The following is a 22136-nucleotide window of genomic DNA, read 5'->3' on the forward strand; positions in this document are numbered from 1 at the left end:
CCTAAGAAGCCTGGTTAGTCCAAGCCTTTGTCCTGATATTTTTGACAATTGCAGTGGTAACTAGTACCTTGTATTTACCATTAAGGTGTTATGGCAGATCTCAGGTAGCTGAGTCCTCAGAACCATAGGGTTTTATACAAGCAAGACCTCATTAGGCAGGTCTTCTTAGATATAATGATGTCTACTCTCCTTAAGGTGAATTAGTTTTCTATAAGAGAAGAATATCTACCTATAGACCATGTTATGTTAATTAAATTCAACATCTACACAGAGCATCTGTCTAGTTGATTTCTCTACTTACTGCCTTCCCAGTCTGGTTTTGGTTTTCCCTTCAGGGTAGTACCCTTGCCTGGTTCTCTGAAGTTTTTTCTTTTTTCCTAGAGTCTTTTTTCTTTTCTTTTCTTTTTTTTAAATAAATAAATCTGTTTATTTATTTATTTATTTATTTTTGGCTGCATTGGGTCTTCGTTGCTGCGCACAGGCTTTCTCTAGTTGCGACAAGCAGGGGCTACTCTTCGTTGCGGTGCACGGGTTTCTCATTGCAATGGCTTCTCTGTTGCGGAGTGCTCGGGCTTCAGTAGTTGTGGCACGTGGGCTCAGTAGTTGTGGCTCATGGGCTGTGGAGCGCAGGCTCAGTAGTGTGGCGCACGGGCTTAGTTGCTCTGGGGCATGTGGGATCTTCCCAGACCAGGGGTCGAACCCGTGTCCCCTGCATTGGCAGGCAGATTCTTAACTACTGTGCCACCAGGGAAGTCCCGAGCCCATCCTTGATTCAGGAACCATTGCCTTCACAGGCTGAAATCTTAAAGGTTGGAGGCTGCCATTGAGCAGGCCTCAGGGGTGAGGCACAGGGGTGATTTGGGAGGGGAGCCTATAGGAAGGAAGATACTTAGACAGTACATAGGGAAAGAGAGGCACAGCTGCCAGGACTCTGTTTCTACAGCACTGTCTCTGCTTGGGGATCTGAGTGCCTATGAGGGTTTTTAAGAGCTAGCTTGACCCTCATCGTATGCCTGGTTCTCCCCCTCTAGGTTGGGAGAGATGGAAGCAGAAATAGGTAACTAAAAGCTTTTCTAAAACAGAGGCCACATTTTAATGATGTCAAGAAACATCATTTAATATATAGATAACCAACATTTCACTTGATTTGTTTTGTTTGTTTTTGTTTAAAGAAATGAAGTCACTCATTTTTGTTATATATTTTTGCTCTGAAGGCTTTCCAACAAACCTGGTGTTGATGATTCATGGCCTACATCAGACGATGAAGACTTAGATTTTGATACCAAGGTAAAAGTTCTCTCTTGTGAAATTAGTTTTCCTGCTTTGAATTTAGTTTTGTGTAGTATTAACTTTTAAAATTTAGCAGTGGTCTACCTCTCATTGTTTTATGTTTGTAATAGAAAGTTGGTCAGAGCAAACCATTTTATAAAAATATGACTAGTTGAATTTTGTTTTTACTTTGCTAAATACTGAAGGTCGGGGCTGAAGAGAAAATGGGCTGGGAAGTAGATAGTGACAGGAAAAGTGTATTGGGAAGCGCTTTCCCACAAGGGAGGAAATACGAAATTTGGTCAAGGATAAGGATTCTTACTGTGACTTTTCAACCATACGGACGTGACTTATATAATACTCATGCTTAAATGAAATCTTTAGTGGGTACAGTTACTTATTGTAATAATCACAGAATTTTCCTGGGGCCTTTCAGTTCCAAAACTATATAGCATATATCATCTAGTTCTTTTTTCTTGGACAATTTTTATTTTGGTATCATAGAGTTGTTAGGAGAGAGCTTTTTTTTTCTCTGTTTCTGTCTTTGGTTCTGCATTAAGACTAAAATAACAGTCGAAATTATGGAAATTTAGAAATTAAAAATCTGTTTCTCAAAATCCATATTATGAAGGGATTTCGCTGTGTTTTCTGAAGCATTCCATTAAGCGTATATTCAGGGAATTCCCTGGTTGTCCAGTGGTTAGGACTCCACGCTCTCACCGCCAAGGACCGAGGTTCAATCCCTGGTTGGGGAATTAAGATCCCGCAAGCGGTGCAGGATTTTAGTTCCCCAACCAGGGGTTGAACCCATGCCCACTGCAGTGGAAGCATGGAGTTTTAACCACTGGATCACCAGGGAATTCCCAATAATTCTTATTCTTAAAGCTCTTGTTTTCTTCTCTAGAATGTCCTGAAACCAAGCTTAACAAAGCTAATGAGTGCTTCTCAGCAATCCAAGAAAAACAGTAAGTTATTTGAAGACTGTCCTTCTTGTGTTATTCACTGATTTGAAATTACAGATGTTCTCATGTACTCCACCTTGTTTTCACTATAGTAGAAGCAAAATGTGGCATCGTGAGACCAGAGAAGAGAACCTTCTTTGAGGACAATAGTTTTGATAGTGAAAATGAAGATGTGGTCGAAACCTTTCCCAAACCATCAGTCAGACTCCAGGGCGTCTCTCATCCTGCTTTCCCATCACCTGAACCTCTCCCAAAACCCCTCAAGTCTTTAGCAGGCCTTGGTCTTACAAAGGTAAGTTGTTCTGTTTTGTTTTTAACTTTTTTTTTCTGTGCTTTTTCACATACCAACCCCCTGATTCTTGCAGTGATGAAAAGGATCCCTTACAGAAATGGAATTCCTCAAGATCACGATAGAAAACAGTGTAATAACAAGAGCAATATATGTGTAGGATTGAGATTTATGAACGTTGGTGGCAGTAAACCATTCTGAAGTATGCCATTATGAAAGGAAAGAATTAGAAAGCAACTAGAAAGAACAGCTAGATGAATATGAAGATGGGGAGGGGGATGAAGGGGAAGAATTCGTTTAAGAAGGACAAGATGAATGTAAAGATTGAATGAGGGTCAAGATGAGAGAGATTATTATACAAACACAACAGAAATAGTGGGGTTAAGTGAGAGTAGGAACTCTATATTATAAAATATGATAGAAATTATTTCAAATTCAAATTAACAAGAGAAAGTCAGGTCGTGGGAAAAAAATGCTCTTACTCTTTTGAATGACATATAGTTGATTTTTATGAAGATCTGAAAGAAAATTTGATCCTTACCTTTTTTTGGTGGTTGTTGTTGTTTTTTAATTGAAGTGTAATTGATTTACAATATTGTGTTAGTTTCAGGTGTACAGCAAAATGACTTGATTATACATATAAATGTATATATCTATATTCTTTTTTTTCAATTCTTTTCCATTATAGTTTATTACAAGATATTGAACATAGTTCCATGTGGAAGTTAGTTTTAATTTGAAGTTTTTTCCTTTTTAAAAAATTCTCACTTTTAAGTTAATAAAGTGATGTCTTATATTTAATCTAGCAAAACCTTTGTTCATAGATAATGCAAGATGAGCTCTATTTTAGGCCTTATCAGATTTATTATGAATTAAGAATTTTTGGCCCTTCTGTTTCTTGTGGTTTCTTACTTACTGTTTGGTATATACTTAACTTACTTAACTAATTTATCTTACTGTTTGGTATCATCTTGGTAGGTGTTTTAGATCTTTTTGAGAATAAACAGAGAGGAAATAAATAAGTATTTTATCTAGTCTTTCACTAAGATTATAATTTCTAATTATGTAAATGAGGTTCTTAATTTCAAGTCATTAAATGAGAAAATTTTAAACTGCAACAGTCTTAAAGAAAAAAATATAGAAATCTTTTTTTCTGGAGAGATTCTGATTTATCTTTTCCTAGTAATATCTGCACATAATGGGCACATATACACACATCAAATGAATGAAATCACAATTTATGATTGTTTTCTAATATAAACTACTTGTTATTATAAAATAATAAGGAAGGAAAAATTACCAGCAGAGTGTACAAAATTATCTCTGGAAGATAATTTTTTACTTTTTAAAATATCTCCAGCAATAGGTACATTTCATGTTATTCTTGAGAAACTTTATTAACTTCGGTATTTATAGTTAAACTAGCATGTAAATATTTTGTTATACAAGTTAAACTAACATGTAAATTCTTTCATATCTAAAACTCAGGAATCCTGGTTACTTGATTTTTTAGTCCCTTTGTTCTTCCCTCATGTGAATATTGGGTCCTGTTTGTTAATCATAGATGTATCTGAGAACTTTTAAATCTCCAACTTGGATAATCATAGTTTTACTAATTTTTTTAATACTAAATCATTTCCCCAATCTTTAACTGCCATTCTATAAGGCGTAGATAAGAAGAGTTATTAGCGTGCTGTTCACAGGTGAATAAGAAAACCATGTGAATTTTAAAATAGGGTTTTATATTTCTTTCTTACATCATAGTAGTACTTAAAATTGCCTCATAATTCCATAATCACATAAACATTCTCTTCTACAATTTAAAACTTGTCTTTTAAGATTAATTTTTGAAAAGGAGTCTTCTTGTAGTCTCTTGAATTGGTGTTTTACAATTAAATCTTTTCATTAAACTTAAAAATGCTTATTGCTATAATATCCCAGAAATGAATATTTGCACATATCCATGAAAGAGTATATTTTATATCCTTGAAACAAATGTTGCAATATATAGTCGAAAAATTGAATCTCATAGTTTTCTTCCCCAGTCTTGTTTATATTTTCAAAAGTTCAGAATTCTGCATAGGTTTGCATCATTTAATTATACCAGGTTAGTATATTTTACAGATATTTATCTTTGCATCATATGCTTTTCCTGAATAAGTTTATAAGTTACTAATCCAAATGTATTTATCCAAATCTTTCTTCTAAGTCCCCTGGGTGCCTCAAATTTGTTATGCCCCAAACTGAAGACATTGTCCCTGATGCTTTCCTCTTTCCTGACTCTTTGTAAGCTACTTTGTCATCTGTCTTCACCATCCTAGTAGATAACATCACTGAAATACCGAAGCAGGAAAAATCCTGGACCCCATCCCTCCCTGAAATCACCCCATCCTGTTGCTCATCAAGTTCAGTATTTTCTACCTGCATACCATTTTCATTTCTTATTACTTTCTCACTTATAATTTTGAAATGCTCTTTTCTAGTTTTGCTCCCCTGATGTTCATCTTTACGTTGCTGCCAGAGTGACCTTTCTAAAATATATTTGTGAAGATGTAACGCCTCTACTTATGTAGTGGATCCCCATCGCATGAAGGAGAAAGTTCATGTTCCAGGAGGACACTTGCTTTTTTTGGTTTGGTTCTGATCCTCCAGTTTTGTCTCTCCGTACCATTCCCAGTAAATGTGTTCTAGTTTTCCACGTGACTTGTTATGTTGTTTCACGCTTTGTCCTTTTGCTCAGGCTGCCCTTTCTAGAATCCCCTTCACATCCCCGCTCTACACTGTGTCTGTCTTTTAAGACACAGACCTGTCTTTGCAGCATTTCCTGAGCTACCCAGATACAGCTGACTCCTCTTTCCTTTGTGCCCTTCCTGTACTCTGTTCACATCAATTGTAGAGCTTTTGAATGATACTTTTCTGTTCTTATTTGTTTTCATGCAGCTCTACTTCTCCTAGAATACAGAGCAGAATCGGTCTTCTATTTATATTTCCAGCTTCTCCCAGGATAGTGCCTATGATCTGATAGATCCAGTAAATGTTTGTTGTCTTACTGATTGATTGAATGACCAAATGAATGAATATGATGTTTTCTGGAATTAGGTGTTTGTTTTATTTTGTTTTGTTTTTATAGGAAGGAGCAACAAATCCAGAAATTGGAGAAAAAGAAAATGATACTGATATTGAAAGTGCTCCGCAAGAGCAAACAGATCATAACAATTTGACTTCTTTTGATGGAGCACACAAAAATAATAGGAGTGGTAAGTTAGTGAATATTTATGAATTTTTTCCTGTGCTTAAAGGCTAGTATAAAAACATCTAAAGTGTGTAGATCCAAATATACTATCCGTTTCTTTTTTTTTTAAATTAATTAATTTATTTATTTTTGGCTGCATTGGGTCTTTATTGCCCGGGCGGGGGTTACTCTTCGTTGCGGTGCACAGGCTTCTCATTGTGGTGGCTTCTCTTGTTGTGGAGCATGGGCTCTAGGCCCATGGGCTTCAGTAGTTGTGGCACACAGGCTCAGTAGTTGTGGAACACGGGCTTAGTTGCTCCGTGGCATGTGGGATCTTCCTGGACCAGAGCTCGAACCTGTGTTGCCTGCATTGCAAGGCAGATTCTTAACCCCTGCACCACCAGGGAAGTCCCAGTATCCATTTCTTTTTAAGTATGTTTCTTTTGCTCTGTTTCTTCAGAAGTATCCCAACTACTACCAACTTTTTCTTCCTGAAAATGCCTCAACCCTCCGAAATTCTTTTCTGCTACTTTATTTTATTGAAATATTTGTGGATGGAGATAGACTTATATATGTATTTAAAATTCATAGTAGTAAATGTTCTCATGAATGTATCTGTGGCTGCGTTTTACAGATATGATGTCAGCATTAGGATTAGGAGAAGAGGAAGATATAGAATCACCTTGGGATTCTGAGGTACTGTCTTCTATTATTTTTTTTTTTTTTTTTTAAATATAAGCACTGAGTGATGTTAAAACATAAAAGGGGGGATGCTTTGACTTTACTTTCTCACCTTTGCATTTGCCCATCAAAATTTTTTCCTTATATTTTTAACCTGTAATTAATTAAATAATTGTGTGCTAAATATAATAACTACCACATAGTGCACTTTTGTTAATTTGCAAGATTCACTTAATGAAACCAGTGTCGTATAGAGCAAAAACCAAGGCTTAGAAGTCATAAGGAATCAGTTTGGGTTCTGAAGTTAAATATATCTAAAAACTGAAGCATTATTCCAGGTCAGCCTATGGCCAAATGTATGTTTCTTTTTTCTTTTCTTTTTTTTAAAAATTTTTGTTGGAGTATAGTAGATTTACAATGTTGTGTTAGTTTCGGGTATACAGCAAAGTGAATCAGTTGTACATATACATATATCCACTCTTTTTTAGATTCCTTCCCCATATAGGCCATTACAGAGTATTCAGTAGAGTTCCCTGTGCTATACAGTAGGTCCTTATTATTGATCTATTTTATATATAGTAGGGTGTATCTGTCAGTCCCATTCTCCCAAGCAAATGTATGTTTCTTTGGTACATATGAATGTGTAAAACTCCTAGTGAGGTTCAGAGAGAAACAGGTTGAAATGTAGTTTTTTACCACTTAGACCTGAAAAAGATAGTGCCTGAGACTTGAAAGTATTGTTACATTTGGATTGTCAAATAGATCTGCAAGGAACATTTCAAGAGAAGCAAAAGAATGGGGAATAATAAGTATGTGGCGTTATAATAACAACAGTTTGGTTTAGCGATGTTTTAATAAGTACAAACCATTTTGGATAGTTAAACTAGTGTGCGTTGAGTACCTTTATGGCAGCCGTACTTGAAGTAACGTAAATGTAAAGTAATGATGACCTGTTGTAAGGTGACAGCTATGGAAAGAGATAAGAAGGTCCTGATCTGTTAGACATAGGCAGCTGCTGCAGTGATACAGCACTATGTTTAAAGTCAAAAGACATGGTAGCATCCTGGTCTGTCACTAGCTGTGGGATCTTGGAAAAACTTGTCTACCCTGGTTGAGTGTCAGTGACCTCCTTCGTAAAAATGGTACTGGTACCCACTTCTCAGGTATGTGTAGGGAAGAGATGTGGTAACGGCTGTGAACACACATTGTAAACTGTAAGGGGTGCTATAGAAATGTAAGACAAAAATGATCACAGTGGCAATTAGTGACTCACTAAATGCTGGGGCACTTTTTTAAAACCTGAAGGACAATAAAATGACAGTAGTGTTAAGAATGGGGAAATTAGAATGGGCATGTGGATTTCTAGTTTGGGGTATGTTAGGTTTCTGTAGACTGTTATCGGAGATCTCCTATAGGTACCGAGTGCTTTGGTACTTGAGGTGCTCTCGACATTTTAAATGTTTTGATCTTAAATAAATTCCTGTTATTGAATACCAACTATGTGCTGGGCAGTTAGACACTGACTGTACCAATTGAGGGGTTAGGCTGTAGTGTTGGGAACATAAAACCAAACAGGAATCCTTTATAAGTCACTGTTAAGTCCTTCATGTAAAGAAAATGGAGAATGTTACATTAGACAACATTGAGAGAGTTTGTAGTTAGGATGGGGATGGGATTGGGAGTGGAATTTAGGTAGTCAGAAAAGATCTGCATGTGAGAAAAGCTACCAAGGGGAGGATGGGAAGGAGCCAGTCATGTGAGGGTCAGGGGAGGGACATTCTGGACAGAGAACAGCGGATCCCATCTGTTCGTCACTTCACTCTCGCATCTTGGAATGACCAGGAAACAGGAAGTGGGGTAACTGTCCTTACAATCATTTTTATTATTGTTGTTGTATGTAGAAAATAAAATGTGCATAATAAAAGCTTGGCACATTTAGATGATTAATAAATAAATGTTCTTATTCTTCCCTTATTAAAGCTTGCTATACTTTTTTGAAGAGTTGCATAACTATATTTAAATTTTTTGCTATTATTTAAACATAAAAGTTTTTCTTACTACTTCGCTATTTTATTCAACTATTTTTCCTATCAATAAAAATTTTATCAAATAACAGATTCTTGTAAGCCCTTGTTTACCTAAATGAAGCAGCTTCTACAGTGTTCTGTTTATGCTCAACATGACATACTTCATGGTTTTGTTTCATGCCAAGTATATTATTTTAATACTAAAAGATTTCTGTCTTTAGAAATATTTTAAATTTATAGCAAGTATACTTATTAAAGAATTTATTTAAATACATATTTTTTAAAAATACTCTCTTCTTTTGACAGGGAATGCAAAGTAGAGTTAGGTGTTTTGAAGTTAATTCTTTGCTGAAATGTGCCTGTAAGTCAGTATTGTGTCTGTGAAAATAATTCCTCTGGCTTTCCATGCTCAGTTTACAGAGTCAGTAGCCAAATGAGGATAAAAGATAGACTTGCTCTAGAGAGTGTATATGAAGTTTTCTATTTAAATGTTTGGGTTTTTCAATCCATGCTTCTCTTATTTTTAAATCTAATTGCTTGTAAAGTAGGAAATTTTAAAAAGTAGGGTATTTTCAGGTATTAGAAGGGGATTAGGAAATCTTTATGCAACTCATTATTAATATCAATTTTAACAGAGTATCTCTGAGAGTCTTCCACAGAAGTATGTTGATCATTTATCTGGAGCTACAGGTCAAAGAGGAAAAAAATATATTAAATGGACAAGTAGAAGGTAAGAACTGTATTTTTATGAAAAGTCATTTGACAGCATGTTGATTTAAAATGGGAATTCTGATATATTCTAACAGGCAAAGAAAATCACCTGTCGGTTAAGAGGAAGAATCATTCCTCACACTGATTTCAAGTTGAACTGAGCCTGTCTCATTCTGGAAAACAAGTGCTGTATCAGAAGAACTAAGCAGCTACATCTTTTTTTCTAGTCAAAAATCCATCAACAGTCTTTAGGCAGTTTTTATTTGGCCAAAAAGCAGTGCTTGAATACTTAACTGTGTTGCTGTGCTCTATTTAAGTTCTGACTGTCCAGATGTTCTTTGTAGACAACATGCCATGATATAATCATCTATCTCCATGTCTGTTATCAAGTTACACTGTGAAGTGTGCCACCCTTTTGAGGTGGTCCTCAAAGACACAGTTTGCTTGTTGTTTAACCAAGTGTCCTAAAGCGTGTACCTGAAGTTATATCATTTTTTATTCTAAAAAGCTATGCAGCTTATATTCTGAAAACTGTTAAAAAATATAACACTGTTGATGTAAAAAAAAAAAAAGAAAATCACCTGTCAAATGCATAGTGAGGAAAAAGACGAGAAAGGAGGGAAGCTGTGGTATCTCATCTGGTGTCAGCCACAGATTAAATTGAGAGTCCCGTTTAAGGAGCTAAATTATTAGTTCTGTTTCAAGGTACTCTACAACCTAAGGAAAGTCGGGAAATGAGGAAGAGGAAAGAAGGAATAAAGAATGAGAGAGGCAGAGGTTACAGGGAGTAAATGAAGGAAAAGGTGTTAGGGAGGTAATTGTGGAGGTGATGAGGAAACTTGAGAGAACTCTTGTTAGATGACTTCAGTGTATTTACACTGAAACAAGGTTAGGTCATTGCTGCTCCAGAGAATACTGGAAGCAGGAGTGGGTGCTAGAATTGGGGTAAACCCCAGCTCCTCCTTGTAACTATCAGGCATCAAAGATATATGTTGTGTTGGCATGTGTTATTCAAATGAGATTAATTTGAATATGGAAGCATTGGCTGTTTTTTTTTTTTTAAGATAGGTTTTTGTTTGTTTTTTTTTTGGCTGCTTGGCTTGGCATATGGGATCTTAATTTCCCCGACCAGGGATTGAACCCGTGCCCCCTGCAGTAGAAGCATGGGGTCTTAACCACTGGACCGCCAGGGGAGTCCCTAAGATAGCTAATTTTTTGATGATAATTATTTCACAAAATCCTTTTAAACATTAGCATGATATACTAAACCAAACTAATTTTGGAAACAAAAGAAATTAATAGGGTTCATTCCCTAAATGCTAAAATTGTTATTTTCAGTAAATACTACACTGATTTTGAAATATGAAAGATTTTTAAAATCTAATAATTCTGTGGCAGTAAAATTTATTTTTTCCTTTTTGATAATTGTGCTTCGATATTGAAAACTTATTATACATTATTTCTTAGATGTGTCTTATATACCTTCTTGCATGAGTGGATCGAGAAACTTTAAGATGACTAAACTAGAGGATCCAAGAAATGTAGGCATACCAGTAGCCCACATGGGTATGGAAAAAAAGAAGAATATTTTTATGAACTATTATTCTACAAGTGTATATCCAAGCTGATCAGTTCATAACACTTTCTCTGATGAGAAATGAATTATACATTCAACTGAACTGTCATCCCAACTGTGCACTTCCTAAATTACAGGACAAATTGAAGAACATGATAAATACTTGTAGTATAATGATGTAAATGTTGCTGCTGTATTGCATTCAAGATATGCTGTTGCATTTTACCATCAGCTTTCATATTTACCTTCTCGGGGTCATGATTTGTTCCTCTGATTAAAGATCACTTTTCTCCTCATCAGTCAGCATGTTCACATTGGTACTTGTGCATTTTTCGATTTTATAAAGGCTTTTGGAACATAATCTTACTTTTGAAATCTTAACTGCATGTTTTGTTAAACCTGTACTCCTATTTTTTCTTCAGTATCTATAGTGGATTCATATGTCTGTCTTGTTGCTGTCCTAACTTCCCCCAAGAAACAAAACACCAAAACCTAAAGTATTCACTGCCAAGGCCAAGCATGAGGATTCTGCTCAGTACTAACTGCATGAATATATAGTTGGCTTTCATAGTTACATGTAGTTGATTCTATGTCCCTTTTGCCTTTTAGATTCTCCTGAAAAATATCCTCACTTGAAGGTAAAAACTTATATTTTTATCTTGAATTATTAACTACAGATTGTATCAAATGTACATTATTTATTAATCAACTTGTTTCAAAACCCATTCAGCCTGCAGTTGGAGTGAAAGATTCTGTTCCTAATAAAACAGTAGGAATGTAGGATTTACAAACATCCAGATCAGGTAAATTTTGCAGTGCAAATTTAACTCTGGAAAGAGGTACACTAAAATATTTGAAATGCTCACAGTCTTCATATTCCTAATTCTTTTTTTTTGCAAATTTAATTGAAGGATTTGACATAAATAAGGCACATGTTATTGTTGGTATCCATGTTTTGAAAAAAAGATATTTATAAGCCTAAGAAAAAGATATTTTTAAAATGTAAACTTTAACTCAGATGTTTCTATGTATGTTTCAATACCCTAAAGTTCTCACTTTGGAATCTCTGTACTTCTTAGGGATTCTCAGAGGTTAATTATTAGATTCTAAGATATTTCCAGTTTTATAAAATGCTTATTTGAACTCTGACCTTTACCTAGAGTAAAGCTTCACTTGCTAACATGTCAATTGTATTTCAACTTTAATTATTTCGTTTTAGTGGTGTTACACGGATGAGCTTAAGCCAACCAGATGTTTTGATTAGCAGACTCTGTGTGTGTGTGTGTGTGTGTGTGTGTGTGTGCGTGTGTGGCCTTTGATTATTGAAAGTGGGGGAAAGTAATCATACCTTAATGACGATTTGATAGACACAGTCTTTTAAAACAGTAATTCTGGGCTTCCCTGGTGACGCAGTGGTTGAGAGTCTGCCTGCCGATGCAGGGGACGCGGGTTCGAGCCCTGGTCTGGGAAGATCCCACATGCCGCGGAGCAACTAGGCCCGTGAGCCACAATTTACTGAGCCTGCGCGTCTGGAGCCTGTGCTCCGCAACAAGAGAGGCCGCGATAGTGAGAGGCCCGCGCACCGCGATGAAGAGTGGCCCCCGCTCGCCCCAGCTACAGAAGCCCCTCGCGCAGAGATGAAGACCCCACACAGACATAAATAAATAAATAAATAAACCCAAAAGTTAAAACAAAACAAAACAAAACAAAAAAAAAAAAACAGTAATTCTGAAAGTTTTTGGCCTTAAGATCCTTTTATTTATTTATTTATTTGTTATTTTTTTATGATCCAGATATACGATACTTTTACACTTTTAAAAATTATTGAGAATTCCAAGAAACTTTCGTTTAAGTAGGTTGTATCTACTGATGTTTACTGTATTCGAAAATAATAAAAATTTAAAATACAACCACACACAATCATACATTCTATTAGCTATTAGAGCTATGATGTTATCACATATCTTGTCTCTGGAAAACTCCACTGTACACTTAAAACAGAATGAGAACGGAAATAACGTTTGCTGTTATTGTGAAAATAGTTTTGGCCTCTTGGACCCCTTGAACGGTTGGGTCTTGGGACTCCAGGGATCCTCAGGTGACACTTGAGAACTGCTGTTTTAAACCATTTACAGAGCTCATGGATGTGAAATGATAAAGGGGCCCTTGTGATGAAACAGGCTTTAAAGTTTCACTTTTACATTTCTTGCTTTCTTCTTTGATTTGTCTTTTTTTTTTTTAGATTTTTTTTTCTTTATACAGCAGGTTCTTATTAGTCATCAATTTTATACACATCAGTGTATACATGTCAATCCCAATCACCCAATTCATCACACCACCATCCCCAACCCCCCACGACTTTCCCCCCTTGGTGTCCATACGTTTGTTCTCTACATCTGTGTCTCAATTTCTGCCCTGCAAACTGGTTCATCTGTACCATTTTTCTAGGTTCCACATATATGAGTTAATGAGTTAATATACGATATTTGTTTTTCTCTTTCTGACTTACTTCACTCTGTATGACAGTCTCTAGATCCATCCACGTCTCAACAAATGACCCAATTTCGTTCCTTTTTATGGCTGAGTAATATTCCATCGTATGGAGTATTATGTACCACATAATATGTATGTACATGTATGTACCACATACATGTATGTATCATATGGTATATGTATGTACCACATCTTCTTTATCCATTCGTCTGTCGATGGGCATTTAGGTTGCTTCCATGACCTGGCTATTGTAAATAGTGCTGCAATGAACATTGGGGTGCATGTGTCTTTTTGAATTATGGTTTTCTCTGGGTATATGCCCAGTAGTGGAATTGCTGGATCATATGGTAATTCTATTTTTAGTTTTTTAAGGAACATCCATCCTGTTCTGCATAGTGGCTGTATCAATTTACATTCCCACCAACAGTGCAAGAGAGTTCTCTTTTCTCCACACCCTCTCCAGCATTTGTTGTTTATAGATTTTCTGATGAAGCCCATTCTAACTGGTGTGAGGTGATAACTCATTGTAGTTTTGATTTGCATTTCTCTAATAATTAGTGATGTTGAGCAGCTTTTCATGTGCTTCTTGGTCATCTGTATGTCTTCTTTGGAGAAATGTCTATTTAGGTCTTCTGCCTATTTTTGGATTGGGTTGTTTGTTTTTTTAATATTGAGCTGCATGAGCTGTTTATATATTTTGGAGATTAATCCTTTGTCCATTGATTCGTTTGCAAATATTTTCTCCCATTCTAAGGGTTGTCTTTTCATCTTGTTTATGGTTTCCTTTGCTGTGCAAAAACTTTTAAGTTTCATTAGGTCCCATTTGTTTATTTTTGTTTCTATTTCCATTACTCTAGGAGGTGGATCAAAAAAGATCTTGCTGTGATTTATGTCAAAGAGAGTTCTTCCTATGTTTTCCTCTAAGAATTTTGTAGTGTCTGGTCTTACATTTAGGTCTCTAATCCATTTTGAGTTTATTTTTGTGTATGATATTAGGGAGTGTTCTAATTTCATACTTTCACATGTAGCTGTCCAGTTTTCCCAGCACCACTTATTGAAGAGACTGTCTTTTCTCCATTGTATATCTTTGCCTCCTTTGTCATAGATTAGTTGACCATAGGTGTGTGGGTTTACCTCTGAGCTTTCTATCTTGTTCCATTGATCTATGTTTCTGTTTTTGTGCCAGTACCATATTGTCTTGATTACTGTAGCTTTGTAGTATAGCCTGAAGTCAGGGAGTCTGATTGCTCCAGCTCCATATTTTTCCCTCAAGACTGCTTTGACTATTCGGGGTCTTTTGTGTCTCCATACAAATTTTAAGACTTTTTGTTCTAGTTCGTAAAAAATGCAATTGGTAATTTGATAGGGATTGCATTGAATCTGTAGATTGCTTTGGGTCGTATAGTTATTTTCACAATATTGATTCTTCCAATCCAAGAACATGGTATATCTCTCCATCTGTTGGTATCATCTCTAATTTCTTTCATCAGTGTCTTATAGTTTTCTGCATACAGGTCTTTTGTCTCCCTAGGTAGGTTTATTCCTAGGTATTTTATTCTTTTTGTTGCAATGGTAAATGGGAGTGTTTCCATAATTTCTCTTTCAGATTTTTCATCATTAGTGTATAGGAATGCAAGAGATTTCTGTGCATTAATTTTGTATCCTGCAACTTTACCAAATTCATTGTTGATTAGCTCTAGTAGTTTTCTGGTGGCATCTTTAGGATTCTCTATGTATAGTATCACGTCATCTGCAAACAGTGACAGTTTTACGTCTTCTTTGCAATTTGTATTACTTTTATTTCTTTTTCTTCTCTGATTGCCGTGGCTAGGACTTCCGAAACTATGTTGAATAATAGTGGTGAGAGCGGACATCCTTGTCTTGTTCCTGATCTTAGAGGAAATGCTTTCAGTTTTTCACCATTGAGAATGATGTTTGCTGTGATTTTGTCATATATGGCCTTTATTATTTGAGGTAGGTTCCCTCTATGCCCACTTTCTGGAGAGTTTTTGTCATAAATCGGTGTTGAATTTTGTCAAAAGCTTTTTCTGCATCTATTGAGATGATCATATGGTTTTTATTCAATTTGTTAATATGGTGCATCACATTGGTTGATTTGCGTATATTGAAGAATCCTTGCATCCCTGGGATAAATCCCACTTGATCATGGTGTATGATCCTTTTAATGCATTGTTGGATTCTGTTTGCTAGTATTTTGTTGAGGATTTTTGCATCTATATTCATCAGTGATATTGGTCTGTAATTTTCTTTTTTTGTAGTATCTTTGTCTGGTTTTGGTATCAGGGTGACGGTGGCCTCATAGAATGAGTTTGGATGTGTTCCTTCCTCTGCAATTTTTTGGAAGAGTTTGAGAAGGATGGGTGTTAGCTCTTCTCTAAATTTTTGATAGAATTCACCTGTGAAGCCATCTGGTCCTGGACTTTTGTTTGTTGGAAGATTTTTAATCACAGTTTCAATTTCATTACTTGTGATTGGTCTGTTCATATTTTCTGTTTCTTCCTGGTTCAGTCTTGGAAGGTTATACCTTTCTAAGAATTTGTCCATTTCTTCCAGGTTGTCCATTTTATTGGCATAGAGTTGCTGGTAGTAGTCTCTTAGGATGCTTTGTATTTCTGTGGTGTCTGTTGTAACTTCTCCTTTTTCAGTTCTAATTTTATTAATTTGAGTCCTCTCCCTCTTTTTCTTGATGAGTCTGGCTAATGGTTTATCAATTTTGTTTATCTTCTCAAAGAACCAGCTTTTAGTTTTATTGATCTTTGCTATTGTTTTCTTTGTTTCTATTTCATTTATTTCTGCTCTGATCTTTATGATTTCTTTCCTTCTGCTAACTTTGGGTTTTGTTTGTTCTTCTTTCTCTAGTTCCTTTAGGTGTAAGGTTAGATTATTTATTTGAGATTTTTCTTGTTTCTTTAGGTAGGCTTGTATAGCTATAAACTTCCCTCTTAGGACTGCTTTTGCTGCATCCCATAGGTGTTGGATTGTTGTGTTTTCATTGTCATTTGTCTCTAGGTATTTTTTGATTTCCTCTTTGATTTCTTCAGTGATCTCTTGGTTATTTAGTAACGTAGTGTTCAACCTCCATGTGTTTGTGTTTTTTACGTTTTTCCCCTGTAATTCATTTGTAATCTCATAGCGTTGTGGTCAGAAAAGATGCTTGATATGATTTCAATTTTCTTAAATTTACTGAGGCTTGATTTATGACCCAAGATGTGATCTATCCTGGAGAGTGTTCCGTGCGCACTTGAGGAGAAAGTGTAATCTGCTGTTTTTGGATGGAATGTCCTATAAATATCAATTAAATCTATCTGGTCTATTGTGTCATTTAAAGCTTCTGTTTCATTATTTATTTTCATTTTGGATGATCTGTCCATTGGTGTAAGTGAGGTGTTAAAGTCCCCCACTATTATTGTGTTACTGTTGATTTCCTCTTTTATAGCTGTTAGCAGTTGCCTTATGTATTGAGGTGCTCCTATGTTGGGTGCATATATATTTATAATTGGTTTATCTTCTTCCTGGATTGATCCCTTGATCATTATATAGTGTCCTTCTTTGTCTCTTGTAACATTCTTTATTTTAAAGTCTATTTTATCTGATATGAGTATTGCTACTCCAGCTTTCTTTTGCTTTCCATTTGCATGGAATATCTTTTTCCATCCCCTCACTTTCGGTCTGTATGTGTCCCTAGGTCTGAAGTGGGTCTCCTGTAGACAGCATATATATGGGTCTTGTTTTTGTATCCATTCAGCAAACCTGTGTCTTTTGGCTGGAGCATTTAATCCATTCACATTTAAGGTAATTATCAATATGTATGTTCCTATGACCATTTTCTTAATTCTTTTGGGTTTGTTTTTGTAGGTGCTTTTCTTTTCTTGTGTTTCCCACTTAGAGAAGTTTCTTTAGCATTTGTTGTAGAGCTGGTTTGGTGGTGCTGAATTCTCTTTGCTTTTGCTTGTCTGTAAAGCTTTTGATTTCTCCATGGAATCTGAATGAGATCCTTGCCGGGTAGAGTCATCTTGGTTGTAGGTTCTTCCCTTTCATCACTTTAAGTGTATCATGCCACTCCCTTCTGGCTTGTAGAGTTTCTGCTGAGAAATCAGCTGTTAACCTTATGGGAGTTCCCTTGTATGTTATTTGTTGTTTTTCCCTTGCTGCTTCAGTAATTTTTCTTTGTCTTTAATTTTTGCCAGTTGATTACTGTGTGTCTTGGCATGTTTTCTCCTTGGATTTTTCCTGTATGGGACTCTCTGAGCTTCCTGGACTTGGGTGGCTATTTCCTTTCCCATGTTAGGGAAGTTTTCGACTATAATCTCTTCAAATATTTCCTCGGGTCCTTTCTCTCTCTCTCTCTCCTTTTGGGACCCCTATAATGTGAATGTTGTTGCATTTAATGTTTTTCTCAGAGGTCTCTTAGGCTGTCTTCATTTCTTTTCATTCTTTTTTCTTTATTCTCTGCTGCAGCAGTGAATCCCAACCATTCCGTTTTACAAGTCACTTATCTGTTCTTCTGCCTCAGTTATTCTGGTATTGATTCCTTCTAATGTAGTTTTCATTTCAGTTATTGTATTGTTCTCTCTGTTTGTTTGTTCTTTAACTCTTCTAGGTCTTTGTTAAAATTTCTGCATCTTCTCGATCTTGCCTCCATTCTTTTCCAAGGTCCTGGATCATCTTCACTATCATTATTCTGAATTCTTTTTCTGGAGCTTGCCTGTCTCCACTTCATTTAGTTGTTTTTCTGGGGTTTCATCTTGTTCCTTCATCTGTACATAGCCCTCTGCCTTTTCATCTTGTCTGTCTTTCTGTGAATGTGGTTTTTGTCCCACAGGCTGCTGGATTGTAGTTCTTCTTGCTTCTGCTGTCTGCCCTGTGGTGCATGAGGGTATCTAAGAGGCTTGTGTAAGTTTCCTGATGGGAGGGACTGGTGGTGGGTAGAGCTGACTGTTGCTCTGGTGGACGGAGCTCAGTAAAACTTTAATCCGCTTGACTGCTGATGGGTGGGGCTGGGTTCCCTCCCTGTTGGTTGTTTGGCCTGAGGCAACCCAACAGTGGAGGCTACCTGGGCTCTTTGGTAGGGCTAATGGCAGACTCTGGGAGGGTTCACGCCAAGGAGTACTTCCCAGAACTTCTCCTGCCAGTGTCCTTGTCCCCATGGTGAGCCACAGCCACCCCCCGCCTCTGCAGGAGACCGTCCAACACTAGCAGGTAGGTCTGGTTCAGTCTCCCCTGGGTTCATTGCTCCTTCCCCTGGGTCCCGATGTGCACACTACTTTGTGTGTGCCCTCCAAGAGTGGAGTCTCTGTTTCCCCCAGTCCTGTCGAAGTCCTGCAGTCAAATCCCACTAGGCTTCAAAGTCTGATTCTCTAGGAACTCCTCCTGCCATTGCCGGACCCCCAAGTTGGGAAGCCTGACGTGGGGCTCAGAACCTTCACTCCAGTGGGTGGACTTATGTGGTATAAGTGTTCTCCAGTCTGTGAGTCACCCACCCAGCAGTTATGGGATTTGATTTTGCTGTGAATGGGCCCCTCCTACCATCTCACTGTGGCTTCTCCTTTGTCTTCGGATGTGGGGTATCTTTTTTGGTGAGTTCCAGTGTCTTCCTGTCGATGATTGGATGATTGTCCAGCACCTTGCTGTGATTCTGGTGTTCTCACAAGAGGGAGTGAGAGCACGTCCTTCTACTCCACCATCTTGGTTCAGCTCTGATTTGTCTTAAGAAATTTAAATCTGACAATTTTAGTTTTTTTTAAAAAAAGAAAAATATTTTTGTTATGTATTCATTTCCTGTCTCATGGCACTGTGTGCTCTTTGGATCTATTGTGGACCTAGACTTATCCTATTTTTACCTGGAAACAATTAGTCACTCAAGGCTATCATTTCTTATGTAAGTTTATGATATTTATCCAAGGCTTCTAAAATGAGTTCTGAAGATATTGGTACATTGAGGAAAGACCATCTCATTGTAATTAAAGTAGTACCATTCATTAAAAGATTTTTTAAAACCCATGTCTCTGGAACACACAATACTGTCATGCATATTTAAACATAAAATAAATGGTTAGATGTAATTTTGTTAATGAAAAAATTCGTATGTTGAAGAAACTTAATTATTAATAAAGCTCTTATGGTATACAGAATATGTAATAGAGATTGATGAGTGAATCAAAGTAAGTAATACTAGAAAATTAAAAAGTAGAAAAAATGAGAGACAATAGTTAATGTATCTATATGAATGGCAATGATGTGTAAGATACAATAAGCCATGAAGGAGTAGTGTGTTTGGGGGGAGAGGAGGACATGGGACTGCTTCTCTGAAGAAAGAATTTGTTCAGGTTAGTCAAATTTGTATTAGTATTCACATTCTAATAAACGGAAACTTTGTTTTCAGATTTTTCAGATTGGGATTCTGCTAGTTTGACGCTCAATAATGAGACTTGTCAAAGAGCCGGGCATTTGAAAGTTGATGATAAATATCCATTTGTGTCACAATCAATGACCAAAAATCAGTCAGCATCCACAGAATTTGGACAGATGACCTTAATAGATAAAGAAAAGATTAATATTGGAGGCAGTGTTTCTGTTAGGGAATACCGCTCCATGACCTGTGTGAGTCACAACTGCCAGAAAACAGAGAAAGCAAACAAGGTAATAAATAAGCACAGAGCACTCAACCGTAGGCCACCTTGGCATGGCTTCACCATAATCCTGATGTTTCCAAAATCATTTTGTGGCAAAATCTGCTTTGTGTTTACTCCTTTTATTCAACCTGCAGCTAAACGTCTTTTTAGCAGAGGAAGCATTCTTCCTCTGACCAAAGCAACTTAATAAATAATAAAGAGAATTAGGAGAGAGAATAAGTTCGTTAGGCTAGTATTTAGCATACACCTGAGAGTGGGTAGCAGGATTATATTTAGAACTTTGCGACTAGTTGGGAAACCTAGGTAGACATCTCAAGATTCCCTTCTCAAAATGTAGTTTCTTAGCTTTATTTTTGTTTATCTCTGAATTCATTAGTATTAGTTATAACTATATTCAGTGTAACTAAAAAAGCACCTCCAAAACCAAATACTAAACTATTTCTTGTATTTTCTATGAGTTTATATATTTTAGAATTGCCTTTCCCAACGGTAATGGTCATCATTGGGGATTGCTACATAGTCCCTCCTTCTTAGCTGTGTCCACATAGTATATCAACTTATTATTTTTAATGAATTAATAGTTCACAAGGGATATTGGTTTTACGGAGTGCTGATCATTTAAAAAGAGTATATGGAAAATCAATTCTAACTCTACTAGGATGCCCAGTCTATTGATTAACCACATCTAATATATGTTCTACATAAATACCAATTAATTTAGTGCCCTGAATCAGTCATATGATCAGGGCTATAGTAATAAATCATACACTGTTTTCTTTTTTTCAGTCCTATAGTTTTATCTTCTTGTCTTTCCTTACCTGTAGAATTAATGTTATATTTACAAAAGGTTCTCAGTTATCTCCTGGAGTAGTGACTACAAGCTATAAACTCAAAGTTTTTTTTATCTATACAAGTGACTTGTTTGCTCTCATTTCTCCATGAGCTTGGTAGGTCCAAGAAGCACGAATTCAAATGAAACACCTACACGAGCCCCCTCAACACAGGAAGATATGAAACAGGAAAACTGGAAACTAAATACAAGCAACTTAAAACAGTTCATGCAGATCATTTCTCTTCTCAGTTGATACCTTTTATAAAGTAATAAGCAGAGTCTAGTTCTTGAGGGACCCAGGATTCATGCATTTATTCATTTAATAAAGATTTATTCTATGCTGGGTCCTGGTAATTTTATATCCTAAATATTTCTGGAAACAGTCCCTCAGTGTAGGCCTGCATCATCTTTTTTTTGCATTATAATGCCATCAAATTCATCTCCCTCTATTTATTTGTATGGCCTTCAAATTCATCCCTCCCGCAGCATTTAGAGTGATCTATCTCAAATGCACCAGTGATCGTGAACCACTCTTTAAAGCATATTAATGTCCAGCCATCTTAGAATGACACGAGGCTTTCATAATCTAACTTCTACCTGACTCTCCCTCTCTAGCCCTTTTTTCTGTCCTTTGCTGTGGAATTCTGAACTGCTGGTGATGCTCTCTTACCTATCCCTGTATTTTAGACAAATATTCACCCTGTTTTATGTATGCTTCTCTCCCTGTCTTGCTACAGCTTTCCATGCTCTCTCCCTTTCCTGCCCTCTATTTCCTTGAATCTGACTGACCTCACTGTGTAAGTCTCAGCTCAGGCATTATCTCTAGAAAAGCCATCCCTGACACCTTTTATCTACATTCTTCTTTTAAACTGCAATGTTTAGTACTGAGCAGGAACTCAATAAATAATTATTGAGTAAAAAAAGACTTTATACAAAGATGATTTCAAGAGCTTTCCTCTACAGTCTAGGAGCAAAGAGGATAGACGTGAAGAAATAATTTACAGTTCAGGTGATAAGATACACTAGAAAATCTATAAAGTACCAAGGTAGCTACTAGGAAAGAAATACCTATTGGGGAAAGAGAGCTGTAATCAAGGAGGACTCACAAGCAGGCTGAGTCTTAAAAGATGAAAAGAAATTTGTCAGAATAGAGGAACACATTTCAGATTAAGAACCTGATAAAAGCATGAAAGTAACAGTAATTTTGGAAACCATGAATAACGTTGCAGTTGAAAGTTTGGGGTGTTGTTAAATAGGTACTATCATGAAGTAGAGAACAAAGTGTATGGTGACTTTATATGTTCTGTATTTTAAAATTTTGTTTGGTTTTTTGATTGTTCTGTTCATTAATGTTTGGTGGATGAATTTGTAAATGAATCTTTGAGATGTTTGTGTGCCTGTAACCTGGTGA

The 22136-nt window shown here is 36.4% G+C and overlaps 2 protein-coding genes across 2 annotated transcripts in view; both read left to right on the forward strand.

Annotated features, from left to right (window-relative positions):
- Positions 1-11550, forward strand: part of LOC118890567 (ankyrin repeat domain-containing protein 26-like) — a 33953-nt gene extending 22403 nt beyond the window's left edge. The window contains 9 exon segments of the mRNA XM_036843604.1: positions 1215-1287; positions 2174-2234; positions 2324-2523; positions 5651-5777; positions 6387-6448; positions 9096-9190; positions 10639-10737; positions 11357-11385; positions 11478-11550. Coding sequence (XP_036699499.1) covers positions 1215-1287; positions 2174-2234; positions 2324-2523; positions 5651-5777; positions 6387-6448; positions 9096-9190; positions 10639-10684 — 664 coding nt within the window. The 3' untranslated portion in view covers positions 10685-10737; positions 11357-11385; positions 11478-11550.
- Positions 11504-22136, forward strand: part of LOC118890566 (ankyrin repeat domain-containing protein 26-like) — a 57771-nt gene continuing 47138 nt past the window's right edge. The window contains exon 1 of the mRNA XM_036843603.1: positions 11504-11550. The gene's annotated coding sequence lies outside the window, so the exon portion shown is untranslated. The remainder of the gene's footprint in view (positions 11551-22136) is intronic.

This window comes from Balaenoptera musculus, chromosome 2 (genome assembly GCF_009873245.2).
Source record: "Balaenoptera musculus isolate JJ_BM4_2016_0621 chromosome 2, mBalMus1.pri.v3, whole genome shotgun sequence".
Classification (NCBI taxonomy): domain Eukaryota; kingdom Metazoa; phylum Chordata; class Mammalia; order Artiodactyla; family Balaenopteridae; genus Balaenoptera; species Balaenoptera musculus.